Here is a 26,162-nt window from a genome sequence, read left to right as displayed (position 1 = left end):
TACTTTCTTGTAATTGTGCAAATTTCACCGTCTTTCAACCGTATACACCGTATACAGCCAACCCCACACATGTAGTACAGCAGCAAGTGATGTGTGCTAAAATAAACCATAAAAACTATTTGCAGTGCTTAATCCAGGTCTTTTTATGAGTCTCGGCTGCAAGATTGGTTTGGTCCACATGGTGCTAGATAAAGAGTCAGAAATGTGTTTATTATATTGGTCATCTCAGAGCATTCTGCGGTTCTGCACCGAACATCGGAACTGCCTAACGGGTTTAGTCAGTCCATCAATCTCTTGGTAAATGAATGAGACCTCTTTCACCACCACCTCAACCTCTTGTCTCTCCGTCTTATCACACTCACTTTGGGTGCTTCACTCCTTGATCTCTTCAAGGGTGTCAAGTGACTGCTTCTTCTTCTCCCTCATCTGTGCCCTCTTGCTCACTGGTGGGTGTGAGTGACTTGAGTGCCAAGAGAGCTTTGAATAACAGAGAGAGGGGGGAGAAATAAAAGGAATAAGCACTGCAAGCCCTCAGTCTTCAAGCCGCAAAGAGAAGACACTGGAATAACCATGCCCGAGGCTCCTGATGCAGGTATGCAGATACTTTTTGGGACAGGATAATTAATTTTGATCAGTCTGAAGACAGGATTTCAGAGGCGAGGTTGATGCTTGAAACTGGTAGACTTGTTTAGTTGTAGGTGTCAGGAAGATATAGTAGCATGCAGTTTGTACAGCAGTAAATATTCAAGGATGCTACAGACATTAACATCTAACATGTTTGGTAGACAATCCTATAGAATTGCGCTCAATTGCTACTCTGTACAAAAGTCAAAGAAGAAAAAGATGCGTTGAAAAAGTCTGAATTTATCCATCCTAATCTAGCAGATTGATGTGTAAGATGTCATATTCCGATGATGATAAAACTTTTTGCTAGAATAAATACGCTCAATAACAAGCTAGGAAATGGCAGAAATTAAAATGATCAATTGCATAGTATATGATAAAAAGTCTTATCATGTAAAAGTTCATTTACTTCAAGAAATAGATGTTTGTACCTCCGTTAGAGGTGAGCTGATGAGAGAAAAAGTATGTGGTTTTGGAGAAGAAATGAAAATTCTGTAACTAGGGAAAAGTATGACGCCTACTGTAGAAGAAGATAGAAACATGAACAGATGGTAAAATCTATAAAGTAGGGATGGAGGTGGATTGGTTTAACGTCCAGTGGGAGTCTGGCTTGCTGAGGGAGCACTAATGAGCTCCAGGGGGTTCAAACTCGCAACTCTGTCAGTCTTGGCAATTAAACCTCCATGTGATCTAGATATTTACTGCAAAGGTATACTGCTGCCCAACTGCCGCCCAAGTGAGGACAACAAACTCAGATGACCTCATCAAACACTGTGACTAATATCAGAGAGTGCAAATAGTATGTTCAGCCAATTTTATGTTCAAAGTTATGTTCTTTGCAGCTAAAGTAATAATTCTTACAGCACTGTAGAACAGACAAAATTAGAATTGTAGAATTAGACAAAAAAGCTGATAACGAAATAACATTGGGGCACAATAGCCAAAACTTTAACATACCGATGAAGATTCAAAAGTGTAAAGACATGCTGATGCAGTTATGGCTGCAGTACTTGTGTTACTTACAATTCACAACTAATTTCGTAGTCATACTGAAATTTCAGTTGCTAACATGATTACGTTTCACATCTCATGAAGACAGGCATTTTGCTTACTTGTCTACCTGTCCTGTCAGTAAAGAATTCTTGAAAGGCTTTAAATTATCACATGTAAAGGCTGCGGCTTCTTGGTATGACATCACTGGGATTAAGTTGCCCAATGGCATCAGTCCAGGAAGCAACTTCTTTACTGAACTGGAATGCTGCCAATGCTGCTAACAGTATAGCTAACGTCCTGTTAGCTATACGTGTTTGTTTAGCTGTATAGGTCAGACCAGTTTGCTATGTTTCATGCTAGCTAACACCTAAAAATGTTTAAGTTTTGTGTACTTTTTTTTTCTCCAATGATTGAGGAATTATTAGCATTTGTATCCTACATTTAGCTCTGAATTAGCACATGGAAGTTCTTGACTCATCAAAATGCAACATCAGTATATAAACAACAGCCATAACCCTGACCCTATAGTAAAAAGCGCCAAAGTGTATTCTCAAAGATAAATTAGCTATGTAAAAAGCTAATTTTTTTTAACACTGTCCATGCTAAACAATGACAGACAATCAAATGGCTTCACAATCACTTGACTTGTCTTGACATAATATAGGCTATCTGAGGTAGAGTCTGAGTTGATAAGATGACACTATTTTTACTGATATAACAACATAACACAAAAAGCATATTTTTGATACCAAGGTAGAAATAATTACACTCGGCACTCTCAGATGAAGGATAGTTTTTAGTATATTGTTTCCTGTCTTCTTTCACCTATGATGAGCCATTTTGACCCGTGGCTCTAAATCACTGTACTGACAGTAACCTAAGATAAGACATGAAGAGACTGCAGTAGAGGATGAGAATGTGAGAGGGAGTTGAGTTTTACAGACCAAGGTCATGTCATGGTAACATGGTTTAGCTTCTCAAACATCTATATCATACTTCAACCTTGATTTATCCTGCTAGGCTTTGTTATTGAATATAATGGCCTTATCTGTACTTGTTACATTGGGTATTACACCTAATTCTGCTCTTTCTATTCCTTCATCTGTCCTTCTCTCCATCTTTTCCTGCCTGTCCCTTTTTTATTTTTGTCCCAGAAACATAACCAGGCACTATGTTTATTTGCCATATGCAGCTAGGGAGTTTTTCCATGTAATATGGATACGATTCCACTTTGCTTACTGTATGTCTGCCCCACCCATCACTCTCTGAGTCCAAGTCCAACTCAACAGCTAATATTTGACTACAGGGCTCAAATAACCAGCTCCTCTCCAAATTATAACTTACACCTTTTGATTTGCATACTGAAAATAATATTTGATAGGAAGAAATGGAGGATTATGAAGAGTTCAGTAACAATATGTGTCTTTGCAAAATATTCTTAAGCAAGATGCTTCACCCGGGACTTATTTTGTGTTATCGTTTTTTTTTTTGTTATACCAAATATGAATTGTTTCTCTGTTAACACTCAAGAAGAGATGATAAACAGTCTTCAACGGTCATTCAGTTAGCAGCCATGCTCCGTGCTTCATTTCCTTCTTTAAACCAATGCCAGGGATACCCCCCCACCCTGCACCCCCACCCTGCACCCCCCCCAACTAACTGCTAAAAATAATTGGCCGTAACCCCTGATCTTTTCCACTTTGTTTTTTTCCCCTCATAAGTTCATAACATATCACACACCCAAGCGTATCAGGTTTTAGTGTAACCCGTTTGCAATCTTAACTGAGATAAATCATTATGTAATCTTTCACTTTCTTCCAGACAGTTCCCTCACTCTGGTCAGCAGGCCTGGCGCTCCCTTCCCAATTTGATGTAGCTCCACTGTGTTCAATCACAGATGACAGTTTACTAGTCAGTGGGTGTGAGGGGCGGAGGTGGATGGAAGCATGATTCATGGTCATAATTCCTTTCATCATTGCGACCTGCCGAAACATCATGAGGACACGTTAAACTGAAACCGCTCTCTGAAGTTTCCCCCGACCCCCAGCAGTGTTCGTCTATTTCAGGATACAGATACTTGGAAATGAAATAATTAAATAATCTCTTCCCTTCAGGAAAAAACAATGTTTATTGTTATTTTTGTTGACTAATTTGTATAAAATCTGTAGGGAACACTGAGCATGCTATGTGAAATGAATTGTTTGCTGCTCTTTCATATTGCACTAAAAAAGGAAATTTCTGTCATACATGGATGAGAGTCAGACCTCCATATTTTATGACTATACTTGGTCTTTGTTCTCTACTCTTTCTGTCATAACTATATGACAACAACTCCAGATGATAACCTCTCCATCACCACTTCCTTATTCAATTCCGAGTTAAGTATAGTTTCTCTAGGAGGAAGCCTATGACTTGTCTGCCATTAGTAAATCCTATCGTCAAGACTGTCATATTAAATAGGAATGATTTACAATGAGGCTGGATTATTCCCCCAGATGTAGCCTTATAAGACAGTTGGGTTGTTTGCTGTGTATGGTCACATTACATTAGTGCTGGATAGCATGCTGCCCACTAAATATAGCCTGCTGAGTATATCAGTTTCTCTGTGCAACGCTGAGATGATAGATGATATACAGTGTGTATGTGTATGTATATGTGTATCTACAATAGAATTTTTGCTTCATCATTCTGCTAATTGGGGATCATGACATAATTATATTATCCAAAAATTGGCAAATATGGCATCAATCTACATCAGTGATGAAGAGTGACACTTTTAACTTTTAACCCCATCATGATTTCACATCCATACAGTCAACTGACATGTTAACTAACTAGCTAATTTACAATCATTATTCTTTCCAGTTGAATACTTTACTTTATACTTTACTTTTTAATAACAACCATAATGCCAGGTTGACGTTATATAAATTGAGAGTTCAGACCTGGGTTGCAAATCATATTTAGTATTCGGAGCAGCCAGGTTAGTTGTCAGAAAATTGTACTGAACAGCTTTTCAAATACTTTCCTTTGATTGTTTAAACTCACACATATTGTACTGACCTATATGCCACACTCCTCCCACCTGGTACTCCACACAGAATAAAACTAACGTTAAGAATACCTGTGCTCTAATGGATGGAGGTAAAAGGTCTTGCTATATTTGTTTGCAAATTGAAGATACATGCAAACCACTGTGTACATACAAATATAGTGTCAAGACCTCTTTATCAACATTGTTGCATGCTGTCAAGAGGGACCCAGTGATTCGTAGAGGTTTGACAAGGTCAGGTTACTTGACACCTGTCTTTATGTCTTGGACATTAAACATGTAGTAAACTAAGCTGTCATTCATGATAAACTATGTCTGCCTGACAGGTAGATAAACCTCTACCAAACACAAACCAAAGCCATGACTCATTGCAATCTTAAAAATAAGCTAAAAATAAATAAGGCCAAATGTCAATGTAGATCTAAAAAGAGCTTGTTTTCCTTTACTGTTGTAACAAAATGATACCCAAAGTCTCTACAAAAGGACCAAGAGAGTTCCCTCTGATGCCAAAGAACCTCTGAAGAATTGTCATTTTTAATAGTATAGAATATTAGCAGAAATTAAGCATGTTGGGATAAGCATTGGTAGGTATGGCTCAAGATCCTGTCAGATCACATAGCAGCTTGCATGGTCTCAGAGCAAATCCAATTCTGACAAGCAGGTTACTAACAAGCATGACTCGCCAAACTGCATCAGCTACACATCTACCCACAACTCTGAAATATTTGCCAAGACGTGGGAAACCACAGACAAGACACTTTCTGAAGGAAACATTCAGACTGTGGGGAACAACAGTTCAGAGGTTCATTGCTCTATTTTTATCATGAACTTGTTGAAGATGATCAAGATTCTCAACCCAAGCTGATATGACTTAGCAGACGCTGATACAGATTTACACTCAGCACAGTGTTATGTCCTCTGACGGGGGGTAAGGAGTATTTCCACCAGAGTTTTAGTATGTGCAGCGGGTGGCAATGTGCTTGGTATACTAGCAAATACTCTCATATTGTAGGATATTGCAATATCTGCACCTACAAGGTAATGGGCTATGGTCTATTTCTCTGAGATATTTGTTACTCAGAGTTTAGGGACATAATATTAACTTTTAAGAAATCATGTGGGATAAATACAGATGTACACTCATAATATAAGCTCAGTTGCAGCACATCATATGTTATTAAATGATAAATTATGAAAATGCAAAATGTTTTATTAAATACAATGGTATTTAAAGCAATATTCCTCTTAGTTTTAACACGGGGGTTATTTGGCACTTGACCGAACATAGCAAAGGCATGTATCCCTCCACTATGTTCTCCTCTATCAATAAAAATGCTATTTGGCGAAAATTATGCTCTAAAAAATATGACCAAACGTCAGCTGAAAATCACAGTAGCGGGATCTGTTGTTGAATCTGTTCACAAATGTGTTAAATGTCAGTTTTCAGGCTATTTCTGTGGCCTCATTCCAATGAATTGGATGTAAAATCTGAACGCTATAAACTCGTCCAGCTGCATCCAATCTTGGTGATTAGTTTATATTCTGGTTTTCATGGCGGTCATGTTAAAACTAAATTGAATATTCCTTTAAGATGTAACTTGAGTCAACTGGCCTGTTTGCAGGAGCACCCAGCTAAACCCAGTCTGTCCTAAAATATGCAAATGAAAAAAGGGAATTATAACAAATTACAAACATTATGAAGAAATTTAAGAATTGTTTTGAATTGAAAGTCAAGTTATTTCATAACACCTATTTTAGCAAGAATTTTCCACAAACCATAGCTGAACAGTGAAGCAGAGGTCAAATCAGACTATTCAAGGAAACAGTGGGCAGCTCAAGAGAACTGGCATGACTTCAGCAAGGTCATAAGACACCATCCCTGGCCTTTTCCAGCCATTGCAGTAATGCAGTCGACCCCAGAGAGACACTTGGGCAGTTGGGTATATAATATGCATCTATTTCAGATATGAATTTTTCTTTTACCAGATTTAAGACTCGGCCAATACACTGACAGCACTCCACACTCCTGGGTAACAAACTGAGACCTTTTGCCCTCCCCCTGCGAAGCTCCAGTTTAGCCAAAGAAATGAGTGTTGGCAACCAACAAAGATAGTCTGGTCCATTTCTGAAATATCCAGGTGATAAAATGACCCCTGAGGTCACTGAAATTTAGGGTGCGATATCAGTTTCAAGGAATATATGCCATGGGCTATGCAACCTCATACAAATTCCAAGGGTGGACAGTTTAAAGTGCATTTTAAAGTCATCTTACTTGGAAGGTTGTATTCTAGATTTACGGTCCAAGATGACTAGCTACACTATGAAATCAGATATACTCTAAAGTAAACATACCTGAAATAACTTATTTATATTAAGACCATCTGTTGCAGACAAACAGCTAGATAAATATTGTAAACTAAGTACGGTTAAAATGTTCCATGCGTGGTTCATGATCCTCCCTCTCTTTAAATTAGGAAAGATTAGGGACTGTAAACCTCCAAGTTACCTTGAAATTAAACATGGAAGTGAATGAATCGTCGGACATTATCAAAAGATTTAAAAGCAAAGCGTTGTCAGAAACAATATGTTGTTAGTATCTCTAATCTTATACAAATGTACTGTATGTCTAATGCATGTTTCTAATTCTTTTTTTTTTCTTTTCCTGTTTCTATTTTTCAGCGAAACCGGAGGGGGGGGGTAAGTCAGCTGCACTACAGCAATGGCCTACTGACCTTTTGTGTGCTTTACATTACCACATAGTGACTTGATTATAACTCTCACATTTTCACATTCGTTTACATACATGTCAACTGCCTATGTAACAACAAAAGAACAGGCTCTCCCTTCTGAGAGTTTGTAATCGGCATGCACCAGTCCTTTTTTCATGAATTGTACTTTTATAGACACGCATTTTCATCAGTAATTTTGAATATTAGGGTGGGAAATGTACTGTTCATTAGCTGTTTATTGAAGCCCTTTACTCAACTGACTTTAACTGATGTAGCAACAGCCAGAGGGTGCAATGGGAAAAATATGTGGTGTGATGCGGTGTCCACAAAGCCAAGTTTGAGTGCGGTCATGTGATGTCGTCTGGATTTTATGTGTTTCACACTGATGACATGTATTTGCTCAGCTGTTGAAGTGTGTTTGAAAATCTATTTTTCCAAAGGGCTACCATGATATTGCTTTTCATTTGCTGTTTCTAATTAAAATCCACTAATTTTAGCCACGGAAACGCCAGCTGAAGAGGGTGAGGGAGCACAACTTGGTGTGACTTGTGTTATAATATGTGACAGAGTGTGTTTGAGTTGAATTGAGTGTTGTAAAATGAATTTGAACTAATCAATCAGGGTAATTGTCTTAATAATATGGAAGAAGTGGTTTTGGTATAGATAATGGCTTGAGTAATTACTGTACGAATTACATCATGAAGCTGCTGAAGAGGATAAGGCAAAAGGCTATTATGCCACTTTGATTCAGTGTGTATGGATTTCTTGGCTAGTTTACAGTATGCTTCACTCATTTTAGCTGAAGCAGCACTTACAGAGGAGGGTAAGAGGAAAAATGTTTTGCTAATTGCACTGGAATTGTCTAATGCCAGACATAACTGAAGTGAACTGAAGCCTCTTAGGGTGATATTTATAAATGCAACAAGCCTGTCTGCACATGTATGTTCATCACAGCATCACGTGAATCCATGTTCCTTTCCATTCTGTTGTTGTTGTCTATTGATGAAGAGACTAACGTGAATTGATATTCCTTTCCGTTTTGTTGTTGTTGTTGTCATTGAAGAGACTGTGAGTGTATTTCGTTAGCATGTATGGTTTTGGACTGAAGAGAAATGGTCTGTGTGTATAAAGAGAAAGTCTAAGTTCATGCAAGGCATCTGTGTGGGTTTTGATATACACTGATTTAGCTGCAATAATTGCAAGTGGATGTAATTTCCAAATCTGTGATTACTTTTTCTTAAAAATGGCTTTGGTTTACATTTTACTGTAGGCATGTGGAAAGTGTGAGGGAATATCTGTATCTGTTCTCTGTCTTTGCATTTTGATTAAGTTTGATTGAGGTTTGATGAAGTTTAGATGTTGTGTTTGTGGCATTCCTAAGTTGAATGTTGTCCCGGTCACGTCACGTTTCTGTTAACAATCAGTTAATGATATCTACTATTTGCTCAGCTGAAGCACAGCCAGAACAAAATGGTAAGGGCCTCTTAATGTCAGGGAATATGCTACACACTGTATACTGACTCGCCAATGATATGAATTATAACGAAATAAATACATAGAGAGTATTTTTCAGTATAATGGGATTCAAGCTAATTGTCATCCATTTTTTTTAGATACACCACCTACAGACGGAGGTAAGGGAGAGCAGTATATGTTGAATGTACTGATTTAATGTATCTAATATATATATATACATATATATGTATATAATACGTTGTACATCTATGTAATGTATTCCCAGATATGAGTACATACATGTGCCAAACTGTGTGAAAATTCTGTGCATGAATGTTGTATGTTGTAGCATTTAATTCAAAAGATTCTTCAAGTTTGTTTCCAGTGCTCTGTGTTATGTTAATATGTATTCTTTATAATGTGTGTAAAACAAAAGCATTTCCATATCTACCGTTTTTTTATGCTAATACAAAGGAATTTGCGTAATTAATGTCCTCCATCCATATTTTTCTGAATAAATATACTATATCAGTATAAAGGTCAATGACTGCTAACACTGTTATGGCACAGTTTTATACCATTTCACATGTGAATGCCTTTGTATTTTATACATCTATACATGATTTTTATTTGCAGCTTGTTTTTTATTTACTGTTGTGTTTCCAAGTACAGTATACAACAATATACTGTATGCTCACTTCTGGTGTCTGTATGTTCTATATCCACTTATTTATTTGTTTATGTTTGGCATGCAGTAACACTAAACTTTATAAAAGGAAAATGCTATTCAGCTTAACTCAAGGTGGATTGGATTTTTTGTGGATTTTTATAAAATTTGATGTTGCATGATTTTTCTGTTTCTGTTCTCTTTGTCCATGTTCTGGGATGTTTATTACATTGTTATCAGTTTCTACTGCCACTGTATATCATGTCTCGTGCAACGTCAAGCATTTGCTTCCTAGCTGCTTTTTTCAGTTAAGTTTGCTTCCTTGTTCGCCACAGATTCAGATTCTGGAGAGGATGGTAAGAGAAACAGTGTCATCTCTATCGGACAGTTTACTTTTCCCCCTCCAAGAGCATGATCTGCGTGTCTATAACATATAATGCTGTGTATAATTCTTGGGTATTATGTGCTGGTCAGGATGTCACATAATATTATGAAGTGTTTAGCTGACTTGGGTCCATTTTTATTTGAAATAATTTTGACTACTTAAATTTGGACTGAAATTAAAATATGAAAAAATGCTTAAAAAAGAAAAAAGCAAAGTTTGGCTGGGCACTGTCTTGAAACAAAAACATTGCCAGGTTGGGAACTGAATGCGAGGCCATGATGTTTCATTTGCTCCGTATAGAGAACTGTGGCTATGAAATAGAATTACAGTTCTTCCAATCATCCACTCAGTATCACCAAAGAGATATAAAAACTGTCATATTCAACAAGCTGCTACACCAATGTCTACCTGTCTACAGGCCCTGCTTCCCATATCCTCTACAGAACCAACCACCCATGAAGCAGCAGCACCCCTAGCTGAAGTGGCTTGCAACTTCTCTGGTAGTACCTGATTAGCCACATCTCTAGCCTACAACTAGCCTGAGAGTCGGCTGTGTCAAAAAACACACAAAGAGTCTGAACTCTTCAGTATGATTGACATGTGAGGCCCAGACTGATAGTGCAGTCAAATGTTTCTGAATGAGGAAAAAGTGGCTCTGACTCTGTTAAAGTCTCATTCACCGCTCTGTCCTCTACCACTGTCCCCCAACCAAATGTAGTGGCATCCCTTTATGCCACCAGACACAACACTGACAAATCGTGCTTTCCGTGCTCCTTCTGCTAAGAAGAATTTGTTTTTCCATGGGAAGAGTGCTGCCCAACACTTCTGTGAGCTGTGATACCAGTTCTCTCTTGCTTCTGCCCCTTTGGCAGTTAAAACAATGAGAGTGGAAACACAGCTGTGTTCATGTGTAACAGCCCTGGAGGAACAACAGCAGCTGCTGCTGCTAACATACCAAGTAACCTCTGACATAATCACACTTATATAGTTTCCCCCCAACTGAACATTTGTGCTGTAGGAAACTGAGAGGGGAGCTCAAGCAGGCTGCAGTCACCCAAGAACTCAGAGAAGTCAAAATATAAGGCTCCAAACTGCACAGGTATGCAGTATACCAGACCATGTCTCTTCTTTTATCTGATGGTCTATTAGAGTCTGGGTGTGTATCACAGCCATGTAGTGTGATCCAGAAGCAAACAGTCTAAAAAGCACAAATACTTCTTGTTTAATGACATCACTGTCGACTTGCACTTGGAAAATGTCCTTGGAGCTCGGGCCAGACCAAAGGGCGGTTTCAGAAACTCTATGACTCAAAGGGCAAATCTCATGCAATTGCTTGTGACAAGGGATATTTGGAATATGAAAGCTGGCATCCTCTAGATCCACTGTCACTAAAAAGTCACGCTGTCAAGATGTTGCACACAATCACCTGACGAGCCAGCATTCAAAAGGGCATCTGAATAAATCTAAAATCAGGCTCATCTCTATCCTGTTCTTTTTTGGAATCGTCTGTGCAACCCTTTCCCCCCTATCTTGTTGATATTATTTTTGTTACCCAGGGGCAAACAACACATTTTTACATGCCCCATATTCAAGGAAGAGGCTCTCCCTGACACACCACAGCCATCACTTTTACTTTGTTTTGTTTGGTCCAGTTCTGACTCCAGTTTGGGTATTGTCCCATGTTGAGTGTGCAGTCAGTGGGTCCATTAGAGAGGAATTTCTGTGCAGTGTGTGGGAAGTGCTTATCATTACAAGGCCATTTAAAGCCATACCCATGGGGGTGTTGTGTTCTGTGTGGGGGGATTGCTTATCATTATGTGGCCAACTGCAGACTCGTTTGGATGGCCTGGAGAGAGACTTACACTAGCATTGCTAACTAATGTTAAAAGGAAACTAGTGTTGAGTTCTCAAATAACAAATGCGAAAACTTTGAATGTCCTGAGAGCAAACTGTGCACCCTTTCTCTCACACAGCACTGTTGGTATCATTTATCTGCTGTTGCATTATGTATTTCACCCTTATGGTTTCTTGAAGAGATTCTTAGAGAAGGAAATGCAACAAACAAACTTTGATACACACTTTAAATGCATGTATACAAAAATAATTCTAAACAAAATTTCATTTAAATCCCACTTCAATGTTTTTTTAGGCTGCCTGGAGCGCAGGATGGATGGGATTCACATGCTCTGTATGGGGTAAACTAATTGGCTCCTTTGTGACAAGCACTGCCTGGCGAGATCAGTCCAACAGAAAGTAATCAAAGCAATTTCAAATAATAATGTGTCCCAAGTCTGGTGATTAAAAGTGCAGTAATCAAAAAATCTGATTACTTTATATTTTGACTGTTAACAGTTATGATCTTACCTCCACGATAAGTAGAAGCCCATTTTGAATGCTTTTCACTGTGTGGTTTAATAATGTAATAATTCTACAGAATGATAATAGTAATTCTGTAATAATTCTTCCATTGCCTTGTTTCACCTCATGTGTTTATACTGACTTATGGTACAGTATAACAGTGAATTGTTATACTTCCATATGCTAAATGGGGGTATTTATTGTTCTCAGCTGAGGAGGGTGAGGGCGAGCTGAAAGCACAGTTCAGGACTGTGACTGTTGATCGCATGGGGATGTCGTGTTATGAAATGCAATTTGTATGTATCCTATTTGTTGTTATGGAGTTAATAATTCAAATATTGTTCTGAGTGAAGATGTTTTGTTTCTGATTGGTTGGTCCAAATGGAAGATCCACATGGAATTATTTTTTTCCCCCGTTTGAATAATTCACAAATCAGGATCGTTAAGGCCAGTTATTCCCAGTGAGGAAAACATGTTAATAGACTGTATGGTATTCATGTCTGTAAGATGTTATTGGCAGCAAATTGTGCCTTGTGTATAGATGTGAAGGGATTGAAGGCTAAATCCTGGCTTGAATTTGAGCTTGAGCTGCTATACAGTAGTGATGGTGAGATAGTGGTGATGTATGGAGATCGACAGGTGCACTTGCTGGATTTGCTGGAACTCATTGGCACATTATGGGGTACCGCCTCCCATTTGGGAATGATACTTTGCTGATGCGATTATATATCACGGGAACTTTTGCTTGCCTGCAGATATGATAGCTCCACATTGCTCTGGTATCCGCTTGGCCTTGACTGTTTTTGGAGCCGAGGACATGGAGCACTTTGTCGTTGAGATGAATTTGTGTTCAGTTGTTGTATAGAAGCGTCACAGTTAGTTGTGTGTCAATACAATGGTCTTATTCTAGATATGGGCTGTATTAATAAATCATCAAGATTTCCAAAGCCAAAACTCTAAAACATAATTCCCGTTAGGTTATGATTTTGGACATTTCAGTTTTCTTAATATGAACAACTCTGCCACAAAGTCAGAAACCAGATGATCAAGACTCTGATCTGTGATGTCAGGAGGAGAAAAACCTTGTCACTGCTCCATTGACAATGAATAAGGACATTGATTTTCTGTAAAAGTAGTATGTTTTTTTTTACATCCAAATTAACTTTATATCTATTACCTCTCTAACACTTCTGGAGCAGAAAATACACTTTTATTTCCACCTCAGTATCCCATAGTAACTTCATTCAGTGCATAGAAACTATCATACGATCATAGGGTGGATTTGTACTTTACCTTGATTTTGAATTTCACAATTCCTTGTGTTGGAACAGCTTTGATAGATATGGGTTCTATCAAAAACAGAAAGCACAGAAGCACTAGAGGGGACCGATAGGAATTTCAGCAGTTACAGTATACAGGGATGATATCACTAAAGGCAGATGTTTTATGTGTTGAGAAGGGAAAGCTTTGGAGATACATGTGGATTAAGAATTGACATAGTGCTTTATATATTGCTAATGTTATCTGGAAACAATCGCAATTCCACCCAGAAAGCAGAAAAGAGGCTAATTGTGCTAAAAAAAAGAAATGTAATTACAGCGAGTAAAAACTTAATCATTTGAAAGCAAGAGCAACAAACACTCTGCAATGATGCAACTGTTTTTTTCATTTATAGCTCTGATATAGTGTTGACTAAAGCTAATTTTACACGGTTAAGTGATTTCATTCAACATTTGTTTATCATAACAATAAATCACAGAGGCACTTAACAGCTACAGCTGAGAGAGGAAATCGATTATGCGCCCATGTCGGCCCTGGTTTACATTGTGTCCCTTCAACTGCTGCAAAATGCTGTTGGTTTTTCATTTGGTGGTTGGAATGTTTGATGATATACACAATCTGTGTGTACAGGTTTGATTAGGAACTTTTCAGATTGCAATTCTGTGTCTGTTTGTGTATATACCATCAAAATCTCAGTGCCAAATAGTTTATTCAGATCGTTCATAAAAACGCCTGAGTATTTTGTTTTCTCCTTTGCGTTTTTGGTTTGTTGCACACCGTGGATGATGTCGATGCCATTTGTAGGCTGTGAGTGTTTATCTAAATGTGGTGTTAGATTAATCCTTCAAAATCGATCGAATAGAATAAGTGAACTAATTTTTTTTTGTCCTTCCTTTCAGAGCCTGAGAAGACTGAGCTCACTGGGCTCTTTGTGGAGAAGCCCCCAGAGAGCGTAGTCGCTGTTGCAGGTTGTACACACAAGTCTGGATAGATATATAGATAGATAGATAGATAGATAGATAGATAGATAGATAGATAGATAGATAGATAGATAGATAGAATAGTGAATTGCCTACGTGGAAAGGGAACCGAGCCATCATTACTATATAACCTAATTACATGATTTGAGTCGGACCTGTGGTTCATCATACAAACTTACTGATTTTTGTTTTTGCTTATTTGTTTGCTTGTTGGTTTTTTTGTGACTGGCAGGGTCGGATGTCACTATAATAGCCAAGGTTGACTCAACCACCCTGACAAGGAAGCCAACCATGAAATGGCTGAAGGGCAAGTGGCTGGACCTTGGCAGCAAGGCCGGGAAACATCTGCAGTTCAAAGAAACCTATGACAGAAATACCAAGGTGTGCGCACTATGATGTATGCATTTGTGTGTGTGTGTGTGTGTGTGTGTGTGTGTGTGTGTGTGTGCAAGAGAGAGAGAGAAATACATACTTGCATATTATGTTCCTTGTGACCCTGACCCTCTTCCTTCCAAAATAACTACCGAATCTTCCCCCTTAGATCTATACTTATGAAATGAAGATCATCAAAGTGGTCCCTGGTGATGCTGGGGGCTACAGGTGCGAGGTGACAGCCAAAGACAAGTGTGACAGCACCACCTTTGAGGTTTCCATAGAGAGTGAGTGAAAACAGACACCGGCCCGGTCACGCTGCCTCAGATCCCATACGGAGCTGATGTTTCGAACTGATCCGGGAACTAATGTGCCTTCTCTGCAACTTCTCTCGTTTCAGCTGCGCACCAGGAGGAGCACACGGATATTTTGTCTGCCTTCAAGAGAGCGTAAGTGCATTGTGGTTTGTGTTTCAGTTTGTCTCAGTGGTGTAATGTGTGTGTGTGTGCGCATGTGTAAAATTGTGTGCTATTTATAATGTCTTCAAGTGCATATGTGTGAAAGTGTCTGTCAGCACAGGTGTGATATCAGAATTTTGTGAACTTAGTGTTGCGTCATGTAGAGAAGGTATGCTTCATCTGGATTGCACTGAACTTTGTTTCCATACACATATAGGGATGCTGGAGAGGATGAGGGAGATCTGGATTTCAGTGCTTTGCTAAAGGCCACTAAGAAGTAAGATGAGTGTTGTTTGGTTGCCAAAGTATCAAGCACTGATGAATCACTGACAGTATGATTGTCACCATTTGGAAAATCCTTTTTGCCGCTCTATGACGGAACACGTTGCCTCTTTTCCTTGACTGACAGGAGGAAGAAACCTGAAGAGGAGAAACCACAGATAGACGTGTGGGAATTGCTTAAGAGTGCTCATCCCAGCGAGTATGAGAAGATCGCCTTTGAGTATGGCATCACTGACCTGAGGGGCATGCTGAAACGTTTGAAGAAGATGAAAGTTGAGCCCAAGCATAGCGAGGGTAAGTCGGGCCGGAACGAGAAGCGAAGGGAGGAGAAGCGGTAGAGGAGGGGTAAAGGGGAAGACGCAGGGAAATGAATGAGGAGGTGAGATTTTTGCAGTACCACAGGGGAGGAGGAGAGGGAAGGACATCAGAGGAGGTGAAGAGCAGGCAAGAGGAAGGAGGACATGAAAGGGGGAGAGGATGGCGGAAGGATTGTAATAGGGATGAATTGTACAGTAGCGAATACCTATAGTACTATCAAAGCATAATATTTTGCTTACTGTCTGTTTGCGCCCTCAGCTTTCCTGACAAAGCTCGAATCTTGCTATTCAGTGGAGAAGGGAAAGAAGATTGTTTTGAAGTGTGAGGTGGTCGACCCCAATGTCCAGGTCAAATGGCTGAAGAACGGACAGGAGATCAAACCCTCAGCCAAGTACCTGCATACAAGCACAAACACATGAACTCTTGATGGTTCACATGTACCTTTTTCAGTGTCTTTTTTTCACCACATTAAGCTCCATACAAGATATTTGCCTAATTAGACAGTAGCGCTGGGCTGTATCTAAGATGGGACTTAGGCGGCGTTTTAAAAATATCAAGCTAAAATTATTTGTGCCACAACGTCATATTTTCAAACGGCGCTGCCATCAACACTTTTATTTATAGGAGGTCATAGTTAGCCTTTCAGAGGGGCAAGCAAGTCATGCTGCCAAGACATCTCACGCCCCATGCAGAAACCCCCCTTGGACAAAGACCTCTCAAGTTTGAATTTAATGGTCCATACACTACCAGTCAAAAGTTTGCACACATTTTTCTTTATTTTACTATTTTCCACATTTTAGAATAATAGTAAAGACATCAAAACTATGAAATAACACAAATGGAAACAAATCAAAACTATCTTATATTTTAGATTCTTTAAAGTAGCCACCCTTTGCCACTGTTGATTGATTGACTGACTTTATTCGATAAATTAAAATACCATATACAAATGTACATACAGTACTAAAATTCATCGCAATAAAGTCACATGACTTATTTCCATTGCGGTCCCACAGCCCACAGCTTGATATAGTAGCACTTTAACACTCTGTTTGACCTCTTAACTGTCTGTCACTTTGCAAGGTACATCATGGAGGAGAATGGGAACATCAGAACGCTAACCATCAATAGGACGACCCTGGCTGACGACGCTGCCTATGAGTGTGTGGTTGGGGAGGACAAGTGTTTCACAGAGGTGTTTGTCAAAGGTGCACCATCTCTTCTTTGACAGTTCATCAACAGCGCTCATCTGATATGACAGATGACTAGCAATTACTGACAATTTGTAATCCCATGTGGCATTAGCATTAAGTTTCTGTGCTGATATGCATAAATTTGTGACAAGGAAAGTTGGACATTCATACATTTTAACGCCCTGCTGTTCCGCACAGAGCCCCCTGTGACCATCACCAAGCTGATGGATGACTACCACGTGGTTGTGGGAGAGAGAGTGGAGTTTGAGATTGAGGTGTCTGAGGAGGGTGCCCATGTCATGTGGTCAGTAAACATTCCAGTTATTTATTGATATCCGCTCTCAGTTTTACAGCACATCGCTCAGTAAAGCTTGGATCCACTAACAGGCTACAGCTTTAATCCCCTCAGGAAGCAAAACAGAAAGTCGCAAAACTTCCTTTTCTCTAAAAGTTTTAATAGTTACACACTGTACAGTTGTTGGCTTTCATGACTGCTGTCTAATCACACAAAAATGTTTTTATCTTTACTTGCTTCTCATTTCACAAGTTGCTAGTGTACATGGAGCCCTCCGCTTGACGACAAGCTCTTACGAATACTAAATAATTACTATTGTGTATTAAAAATTTTGCATTGACATGTTGACAAGAGATACATGCTCATTTTTATGCTTTTTTAAGGTTCTTTGAGGACCAGGAACTTCACAGAGATACACATGCAACAAAGTATCGCTTTAAGAAAGACGGGAAGAAGCACACACTCATCATCCAGGAGGCGACCCTGGAGGATATTGGAATGTACCACGCCTGGACCAATGGGGGGCATACCAAAGGAGAGGTGGAAGTGGAAGGTACCACACTTTTGAGAGGAATTTTTATTATTTTAGTATTATTGCATTCACTCAGTGGGTTTGTGTTTGAGTGTTTGGGGAGGTTAAAAAACATATTCTTAGGTTTAATGATGTCTGCTGCGTTGCAAATGCAAATCACACTGCAAAACACATCCATCTTAACAAGTCATTTAGTCTCATATTCAAAATGCAAATCTTATTTTTCTTAAAACGAGAAAAATTCTGCCAATGAGGTGAGATAACACTGCTTGTTTCCAATGCAATTTCAGGAATTCTCTACAAATGAGTAGTATCTTGAGTCAGAATAAGGCAGATCACTGCACTACTATCAAGAAAATTAAACTTAATTCTACAAAATTCTTGAAACAAATTGATTTGCATTGGAAACAAATGAAATTATCTATGGCAGATTTTTTCACTCAATAATAGACTAAATGACTTGTTAAGATGGTGATTTGTTTGCAGTGCAAAGATGGTACACCAATACATAGGCTTAGATTTTTATTACAGTCTGTTTAATCTGTGTTTTCAGTCATTTAATTCTATGCTGTTTAGTGCAGTGGATGCAGCTAAATTGCAGTGGTGGCCCAAGGGCCTAATACCAGTCTCTGTAAACAAATTAATGGCTCATGGCAGCGGTTGTCTAGATGTTTCCTCCCTCTCTCCCTACTTTTACGCTCTTTATCTGTTCCTCTCTTTCCTGCCTGATCTTTTCTCCTGTGGGCTCCAATGTCTTATGCAGAAAAGGAACTGGAAGTGTTGCAGGACATTGCTGATCTGACGGTCAAGGCAACAGACCAGGCTGTGTTCAAGTGTGAGGTGTCTGATGACAAGGTGACAGGGAAGTGGTTCAAAGACGGTGTGGAGGTCTTGGCAAGTGACCGCATCAAAATGACTCATGTTGGAAGGTACGGGCGTTCGGCACATATATAGCTTGAAGGCAATTTGTGGAATATTTCTCAAACCTCAGAAAAGTGTCAAATCTCCATACTATAAGAAACACATTTTTTGTTTATCTAATCAGTGTCTTTCCAGTATTTCATGAGTCAGAAAAGGCAGTAAATTTCATGTTTCCTCCATCAGATCTTCTCCATTGCTTGTTTCAGGTTCCATAAGCTGGTTATTAATGATGTGAAGCCAGAGGATGCAGGAGACTACACATTTATTCCCGATGGATATGCCCTATCTCTTTCTGCCAAACTCAACTTTTTGGGTGAGAAAGACAGAATGATTACAAAGATACTACCGTGGATGTATTATCATCATCAGACTGCATAATATTAACACTTTTTTCTCTCAAAACAGAAATCAAGATCGACTATGTGCCCAGACAAGGTAGGTAGCCTTGAACTACTTCAGTGCGCAAATTATTAAAATCTCTTTTTTTATATAAATATATTTGGCATCTTATCTAGTTCATATCCTAAAAGATACATGTATACTCTCTCTCTCCATTCATGCTCTGTACATTGACAAGATCCTCCCAAGATCCACCTGGACACCACTGGCAACATGGTCTCCCAAAACACCATCATTGTTGTGGCGGGTAACAAGCTCCGTCTGGATGTGGAGATCACCGGGGAGCCAGCACCTACTGTTGTCTGGTCAAAGGGAGATCAAGTAAGGACACAACACAGAAAGGGACAATATTGCTCATTATAAAATGATGTGCAGGTTGAAAATATTATTTTACACAACCAACATCAATGTGCTATCAACGTCACATGTACCATTTGGTGGACATTTCTAACTAAAAAGCCATGTGTGCGCACATAGCAGATTGGAGTTTTAGTTCTAAAATCATTTATCGGAGGCAGAGCTGCTCTGGAGGCAGAAATTATCTCATTGGTCAAACTGTAAATAAAAAATAGACTTATTTTTTTATTCATTCATGATCATAGCATTCATTATCTTTGAAGATCAGCAGCTAGCTAACTATCTTACCCAGGTATAGACCAGTATGGCTAGTTTGAACTTGAAAGGTCAGCTAGGCTAACTAACTAACCTACATAACTTAGTAGCCTATGGCTAGATTGCTTTTTTTAGTTAGTAGCAAGAGTGCTAGGCTTTATAACATTAGCTTCTTCCTCTCTCACCCGGCCTTGTCTTTTTCACTGGCTTCAGTAACGTTACTATGCCAGAAAAAACAGTGGTTCTTTGGCTCCGCCCACTGAGGTTAACTCAACCAATGAGATGATTTCTGCCTCCAGAGTAGCTCTGCGTCCAAGAAATGTTTGTAGAAGTAAACTCCAATAAGGACTGGAGGACATGGAGGAATAACGTCACCCACAATAACAGGACGGCATGAGCAACATAGTTTTTACTCAAGATGAAGTTGTGGATTGAATCTTTAGCATATAATAGCAGATGTACTCGGGCAATGTTACTTGTGCAACTACACCTCATGACGATGATTTCCTGTTTGTTAGCCAATCACAGCCACCGAAGGGCGCGTGAGGGTGGAGTCCAGGAAGGACTTGAGTTGCTTCGTCATAGAGGGAGCAGAGAGGGAGGATGAGGGCAACTACACCATCTGTGTCACCAACCCTGCTGGAGAGGACAAGGCTGTGCTGTTTGTGAAGATTGTAGGTGAGTGAAGACTGTACTGGTAAAAGAAAGTTGAAGGAAAGAAAGTTGTAATATAATGTCGGAGCAATTGTCACTGACTGATGTGCCTTTTGGTTTACAAGACAGTTAATATGATACTGAATATTAATTAAACGCTTAAATGTTAATTTAAGCTTATTTAAAATTCAAATTGCTTTAGATCTAATTTAAATTTCGCTGATTTGAGTTAATGGTTTTATGTGTTTTAGATGTGCCCGACCCCCCCGAGCATGTCAAGTGCAACTCAGTGGGAGAGGACTGTGCCACCATCACCTGGGAGCCACCCAAATTTGATGGCGGTGCACCAATCAAAGGTAAACAATGGGTTTTGTCTCCAAGTTTTTGCATATTCAAGCATATAGGATATTAATTAATCTTCTAAAAAAAGAGTTCATCTAAATCTAAGTATTCTATCAGTATTAAAATATAGTTCCTCTCTCCCATGTTCATGCTCACTCTGTCTTCCCTCCCATCCGTCCATCAGGCTATCTCATGGAGAGGAAGAAGAAAGGGTCGTCCAGATGGACAAAGCTCAACTTTGATGTATATGATTCGACCACGTACGAGGCTAAGAGGATGATTGAGGGCGTGCTCTATGAGATGAGGGTGTTTGCTGTCAACAGCATTGGCTTGTCTCCGCCCAGCCTCAGCTCCAAACCCTTCATGCCTATTGGTGGGTATCTCAGCCATCTTTCGACTTGTGGGGGATTTTCTGCCTTTTACTCGTGCAGCGATTTAAAAAAAAACTATTTCTCAGCTTGTCTCTGTCCCTTCCTTTGTACATTACCTTTCTTCAGCCAACCCAGTGATTCTCTTGCCTCCCTCTCTCTCTCTGACCCTCAGCCCCGACTAGTGAGCCAACACGTCTGGTGGTGCATGACGTGACGAACAACACATGCACCCTGAAGTGGTTTGCCCCAGACAGGATAGGAGCTGGAGGCCTGGATGGCTATATTATTGAATACTGCAAGGAAGGAGGTAATAAGACCATAATGCTAAGACTACATTTCACTTACAATAAGATACACTGAACATTCATGGGCATTTAAATAGTACTCTCAAATCTATATGTAATTTATGGATATTTTTTCAACTGCTGCAGTGTATCAAATCAAAAAATAATACATTCCAAGAAGCTAAGTTAACAGAATTAATGGCCAAAATGTGAAATATTAAAGGAAAGAAAGATTCACTGTGATTTGTTGCATGTAATTTCCTTTCATTGTAGACACAGAGTGGGTGGTGGCAAACAAGGATCTTTGTGAGAGGCAGGGTTACATGGTTCGCGGCCTCCCCGTGGGAGAGAAGATCAACTTCAGGGTGGTGGCTAAGAACATTGCTGGACGCAGCCCCCCTGCTACACTGTCGCAGCCCGTCACCATCCGCGAGATCGTGGGTAAGTCATCCCGGGGTAGCCTTCCTTTGAGCAGACATGAGCCCAAAAGTACCTCCAAATATTTTATGGTTTACTTTAACACAAAGTTTGCCACATCAGAAAGTTTAGACAATTACAGGAAAGTATTTGAAAAGTAATTTAGTGTATTTGAGTGTGGCCGACAACTTGCCTGACACTATCTGAATTGTCCTGATGCAGTAAACCCCACCCATCTGCTACTCCTGGCAGGTTTAAAAAATACAGAAAGAATTATTACCAACTACTATTGGACCAAGATCTGCTTTTGAGACCAGAAACAGACTTATGAGATTAATCAAGTCAGGTCTTGTTTGAGTCAACTTAGCTGAGGTTTTAAAAATAAAGATAAGATATATCGACTTTTGTAGAATTTCAATATATTTAGTAGACTTGGGTGAGGAGAGGTTTGTTGTGGTGATCAGTACTTTCTCAATTTATTGTCAAGGTTTGCATATGCTTGCAACTCTTTGTGCCTTCATAGTGTCATACAGTGTGTCTCCTATTTTAGAGCTGCCCAAGATCCGCCTTCCTCGTGATCTGAGAACCAAATACATCAGGAGAGTTGGAGACAAGATCAACCTGACCATCCCCTTCCAGGTTAGAGATGGACTCGCTGCAGTGCAGGGGCTTCGGATCTGTTCCACTGATGAAATTGTGTGCTTCGACTAATTAATTATGGCTTGAAATAGGTAGCTTAGGTTAGGTAGGTAGTAAAATTAGGCAATTAGGTAGTAAAAAGCAAAATCTTCAATTTTAATGACAATTGCAAAACCAAATAATCTATTCATTATTTTTAAATGTTAGAAAAAATATTTTTATGTTTTATATTACTTTTTCCTACAATGTGTGGGTACCCATTTCATACCCCATGCCACTTTAATGAGAGCCTCTCTTTGACAAGGCAGCGTTCAGCCTTTCTGCTGCTTAGCATCTGTAAAATTCATGATCAGAGAGGCATGTGACAAGTGACGAGTTCATTTCCAAAACACTAAAAAAAAAATTACCTCTCAATATAAAGGATCCAGTCTGTAAAGATCAAATTTTTCTCTCTTTAGCAACTGTTGTATCCTGAACAATGTATCATCTTTGTGTGTCATAGGGTAAACCACGCCCTACTGCAACATGGTACAAAGATGGCAAGCCCATTGATGAAAAGATGGCCGGCGTCCGTAACTCCAACGTGGACAGCATCCTCTTCATCCGCTCAGCAGAGAGAGATCACTCTGGAATTTATGAGCTGGTTCTACAGATCGAGAACATGGAAGACAGGGCCTCCATTAACATGAGGATTGTTGGTAATAAACGGCTGGGATTCAAAAGAAAAGTTGATTCTGACTGGGGCCACCCATTGATAAAAATACATGCACTCGTGGTGCTATAAGGCTCGTTGGATAAAAGCATCCACCAAATGGCATATGTTGTTCCTATATGGTAAAACTGTGTTGGTGGTTCTTCCATTGAGGAGTATTCATTTAACAAATTTTATCCTTTAAAGAAAAAAATACACCTTAAAATACTTAAACAAACAGCTGTTTGTGATGTACCTTGCATAACATCCAGAACATCCAAGTGTGGATTTTTCCTTTAACACTGTTAAAGTACATTTACATTTGCCTTCCAAATGCCAGAATATCATCGTAAATATAATTATTTTTTAAATGTATAGCACATAGTTAGCTGAAAGACATAGATTGTGAGTGCATTGGATGAGACTTTTACTTTTATCCAAACAGAGAAGCCCGGGCCTCCTCTGAAGGTGAGGGTGACAGATGTGTGGGGCTTCAACGCAGCGCTGGAGTGGGATCCCCCCAAGGACGATGGCAACTGTGAAATCACTGGTTACACCATCCAGAAGGCAGACAAGAAGACCAATGTGAGAGAGGAAGGAGGGAGGGAAGAATTCAAAGCTAGATCACCCCTAACCTGGATAATCCAGTCCCTGTGTCTCAGTGGTCTAGCTAGTTACGCAGAGATTACCACAAACCCACCACTGTTTGAGACTGAAGCTTGGTTTATACAGTACTGTGCCATTGCATTACTCTGTACTCTTCACTCTGTTGAGGAAGAAATGGAAAAGTACCTATACTAAGCAACATTCCTATATGCTCACTTAATATGTAACATTTGACCCATATTTACACCTTAAGTGCCTAAAACTCAAGAATACTGAATCTGCTCATTATAAGATTAAACTTTAAAGTAACATCTTGTGTGTTCCTCACTGAACTGTGAGCTTGGAATGTGCAAATGCCCAAATCTCATAGATAACAAATGGCCTTGACAAAATAATTGTTGTCTTCTAGCAGAGGGTGGTCACCTCTTGTTAGTGCTAGAACTATAATTATCATTGGTTGTTCAGTCTGGTTCATATGACCTTATACTTTTTGACCAATACCTTTATTATATTCTATCTGTATTAATATAATCATGAATATTCAATACTATAAAACTCTGTGTAATCATCCAGATTTTGAGTTCCTTGGCTCCCAAAGTGCAGGCTGAATAAACTGTCAAACTACCACTCTCTCATCCTGAGTTTTCCACAACTCAAAATAGTGGTATGGGAAATGTAACAGAATATGTGTCAAACTCTCTGTCTGTCTTTCTTTATCTCTCCAGGAGTGGTTCACTATTTATGAGCACAACAGACGGACAAACTGCACAGCTTCAGATCTGATCATGGGCAATGAGTACATGTTCCGCGTCTACAGCGAAAACCTCTGCGGTCTGAGTGAGGATCCCTGCCTCAGCAAGAACACCGCTACCATCGCCAAGACAGGTGTGAGACTGTGCATGTGTGTTCATATGTGTGTCTGTGTGTATTTTTGTAGCATTGGTTTCCTGTGTGGATGATGTTATCAACACATATGTTCTCCAATAACTGCTATTCATACGTGTCATGCGCTGGAGCTGTCAAGTGTGAAATGACCGACCTCTCACCACTGATTTATGGTGTTTGGCTAACCTTGCCCCCCCGCCCCCCCTCTTGCTCCCCTCCTCCTCCCTAGGCCTGCAATACAAACCTCCCCCCTACAAGGAGAAGGACACGACCTGTGTGCCCAAGTTCACACAACCCCTGGTCGACAGATCTGTGGTGGCCGGTTACAGCACCGCCATCAGCTGCGCTGTCCGAGGCTCACCCAAGGTACATGTGCACGCTAGAGCAGCCTGGGGTGCAGAGTGATTTGCAGCTGGAGGCTCGTAAACACATTCAAGTCTTGGGTTTTCTCCAAGAGGGACTTGAATTGCCATTTGTACAGACCTACTTACCTTTTCTTATCAAAGGTCAAAGCACCAGCCAGTTCAGGACAAATATTAGCATGAAAAAAAAAATGCTAAACTGCTACTGCCCAATTTGAAATCTGCATTTGTCTCTTATCTGACAATGTGGGTCTGATTTATTGTACCTGATTATCTCTTAATCTCACTTTTTCAATTGGTTCTGTCCATCCTAGCCTAAGATCACCTGGATGAAGAACAAGATGATCATTGGCGGGGATCCCAAGTACTTGATGCAGAACAACCAGGGGGTGCTGACCCTTAACATCCGCAAGCCGAGCTCCTTTGACGGGGGCAAATACTCCTGCATGGCCGTCAACGAGCTGGGCCAGGACGAAGTGGAGTGCAAGCTGGAGATCCGCAGTAAGGACCGAGGGGCGAGAAGGAGAGGGAGGGAAGTCAGGAGAGTGAGAGGGGAGGGATGACGAAGGAGGAGGAGGAGGAAGAGCAGTGGTAGATATGAGTGGCTCTACAACCAAGGTGTCACTCTTTTGTTGTTCTGTATTCAGGTGATTATATAGTAGTTGATATTGATTATTTTATTGTACAGTCAAAGTTGAAAGTTGACTGTATGATGACAATGGCACAGAGTTGGTGAATTGTTTGAATGTGAATATGGACAAGGTACCTTGATCCCTCCCAAATGCATTACTACACTATACTTGTTACTGTGTTTGGACTCACATCAATAATGCCTAACACTAATCTCTGTCCTGTCCTCCCACAGCTGCCACAGACCCCGGCAAGGACAAGTGAGAAACCGAACAGCAAAGAATGTCAAATGATATGAACCAAATGAATGACAGTGAATGTCAGTATGTACATACTGTCAAGAGAACATCAAATAAAATGTACTTGATGTCTTGC

The 26,162-nt window shown here is 39.8% G+C and overlaps 1 protein-coding gene across 1 annotated transcript; it reads left to right on the top strand.

Moving 5' to 3' along the window:
* The first annotated feature begins 470 nt into the window (after positions 1-470).
* Positions 471-26,159, top strand: mybpc2b (myosin binding protein Cb). The gene is made up of 28 exons (XM_071519408.1): positions 471-592; positions 7,349-7,366; positions 14,444-14,512; positions 14,757-14,905; positions 15,066-15,183; positions 15,297-15,345; positions 15,572-15,631; positions 15,764-15,930; positions 16,213-16,345; positions 17,038-17,162; positions 17,346-17,451; positions 17,826-17,995; positions 18,738-18,903; positions 19,102-19,208; positions 19,301-19,330; positions 19,473-19,615; positions 20,425-20,584; positions 20,812-20,916; positions 21,087-21,275; positions 21,446-21,580; positions 21,831-21,998; positions 22,525-22,613; positions 23,116-23,311; positions 23,750-23,889; positions 24,636-24,795; positions 25,025-25,161; positions 25,472-25,658; positions 26,023-26,159. The coding sequence occupies exons 1-28, from the start codon at positions 571-573 to the stop codon at positions 26,049-26,051; spliced, it is 3,327 nt and encodes a 1,108-aa protein (XP_071375509.1). The 5' UTR covers positions 471-570; the 3' UTR covers positions 26,052-26,159.
* Positions 26,160-26,162: the final 3 nt, after the last annotated feature.

The sequence above is a fragment of the Centroberyx affinis genome, unplaced genomic scaffold (genome assembly GCF_046629955.1).
Source record: "Centroberyx affinis isolate AG114_WGS23_722 - 3 ecotype Tasmania unplaced genomic scaffold, CSIRO-AGI_Caff_v1 ptg000697l_1, whole genome shotgun sequence".
Taxonomy (NCBI): domain Eukaryota; kingdom Metazoa; phylum Chordata; class Actinopteri; order Beryciformes; family Berycidae; genus Centroberyx; species Centroberyx affinis.
Note: the sequence above shows the minus strand (reverse complement) of the source record. Positions and strands in the feature narration are given on the sequence as shown.

Coding starts and splice junctions, on each gene's coding strand:
- mybpc2b (XM_071519408.1), top strand. CDS start 571: ATGCCCGAGGCTCCTGATGCAG. Junction 18,904..19,101: donor AAAATGACTCATGTTGGAAG/GTACGGGCGTTC, acceptor TGCTTGTTTCAG/GTTCCATAAGCTGGTTATTA. Junction 19,616..20,424: donor TCTGGTCAAAGGGAGATCAA/GTAAGGACACAA, acceptor CCTGTTTGTTAG/CCAATCACAGCCACCGAAGG.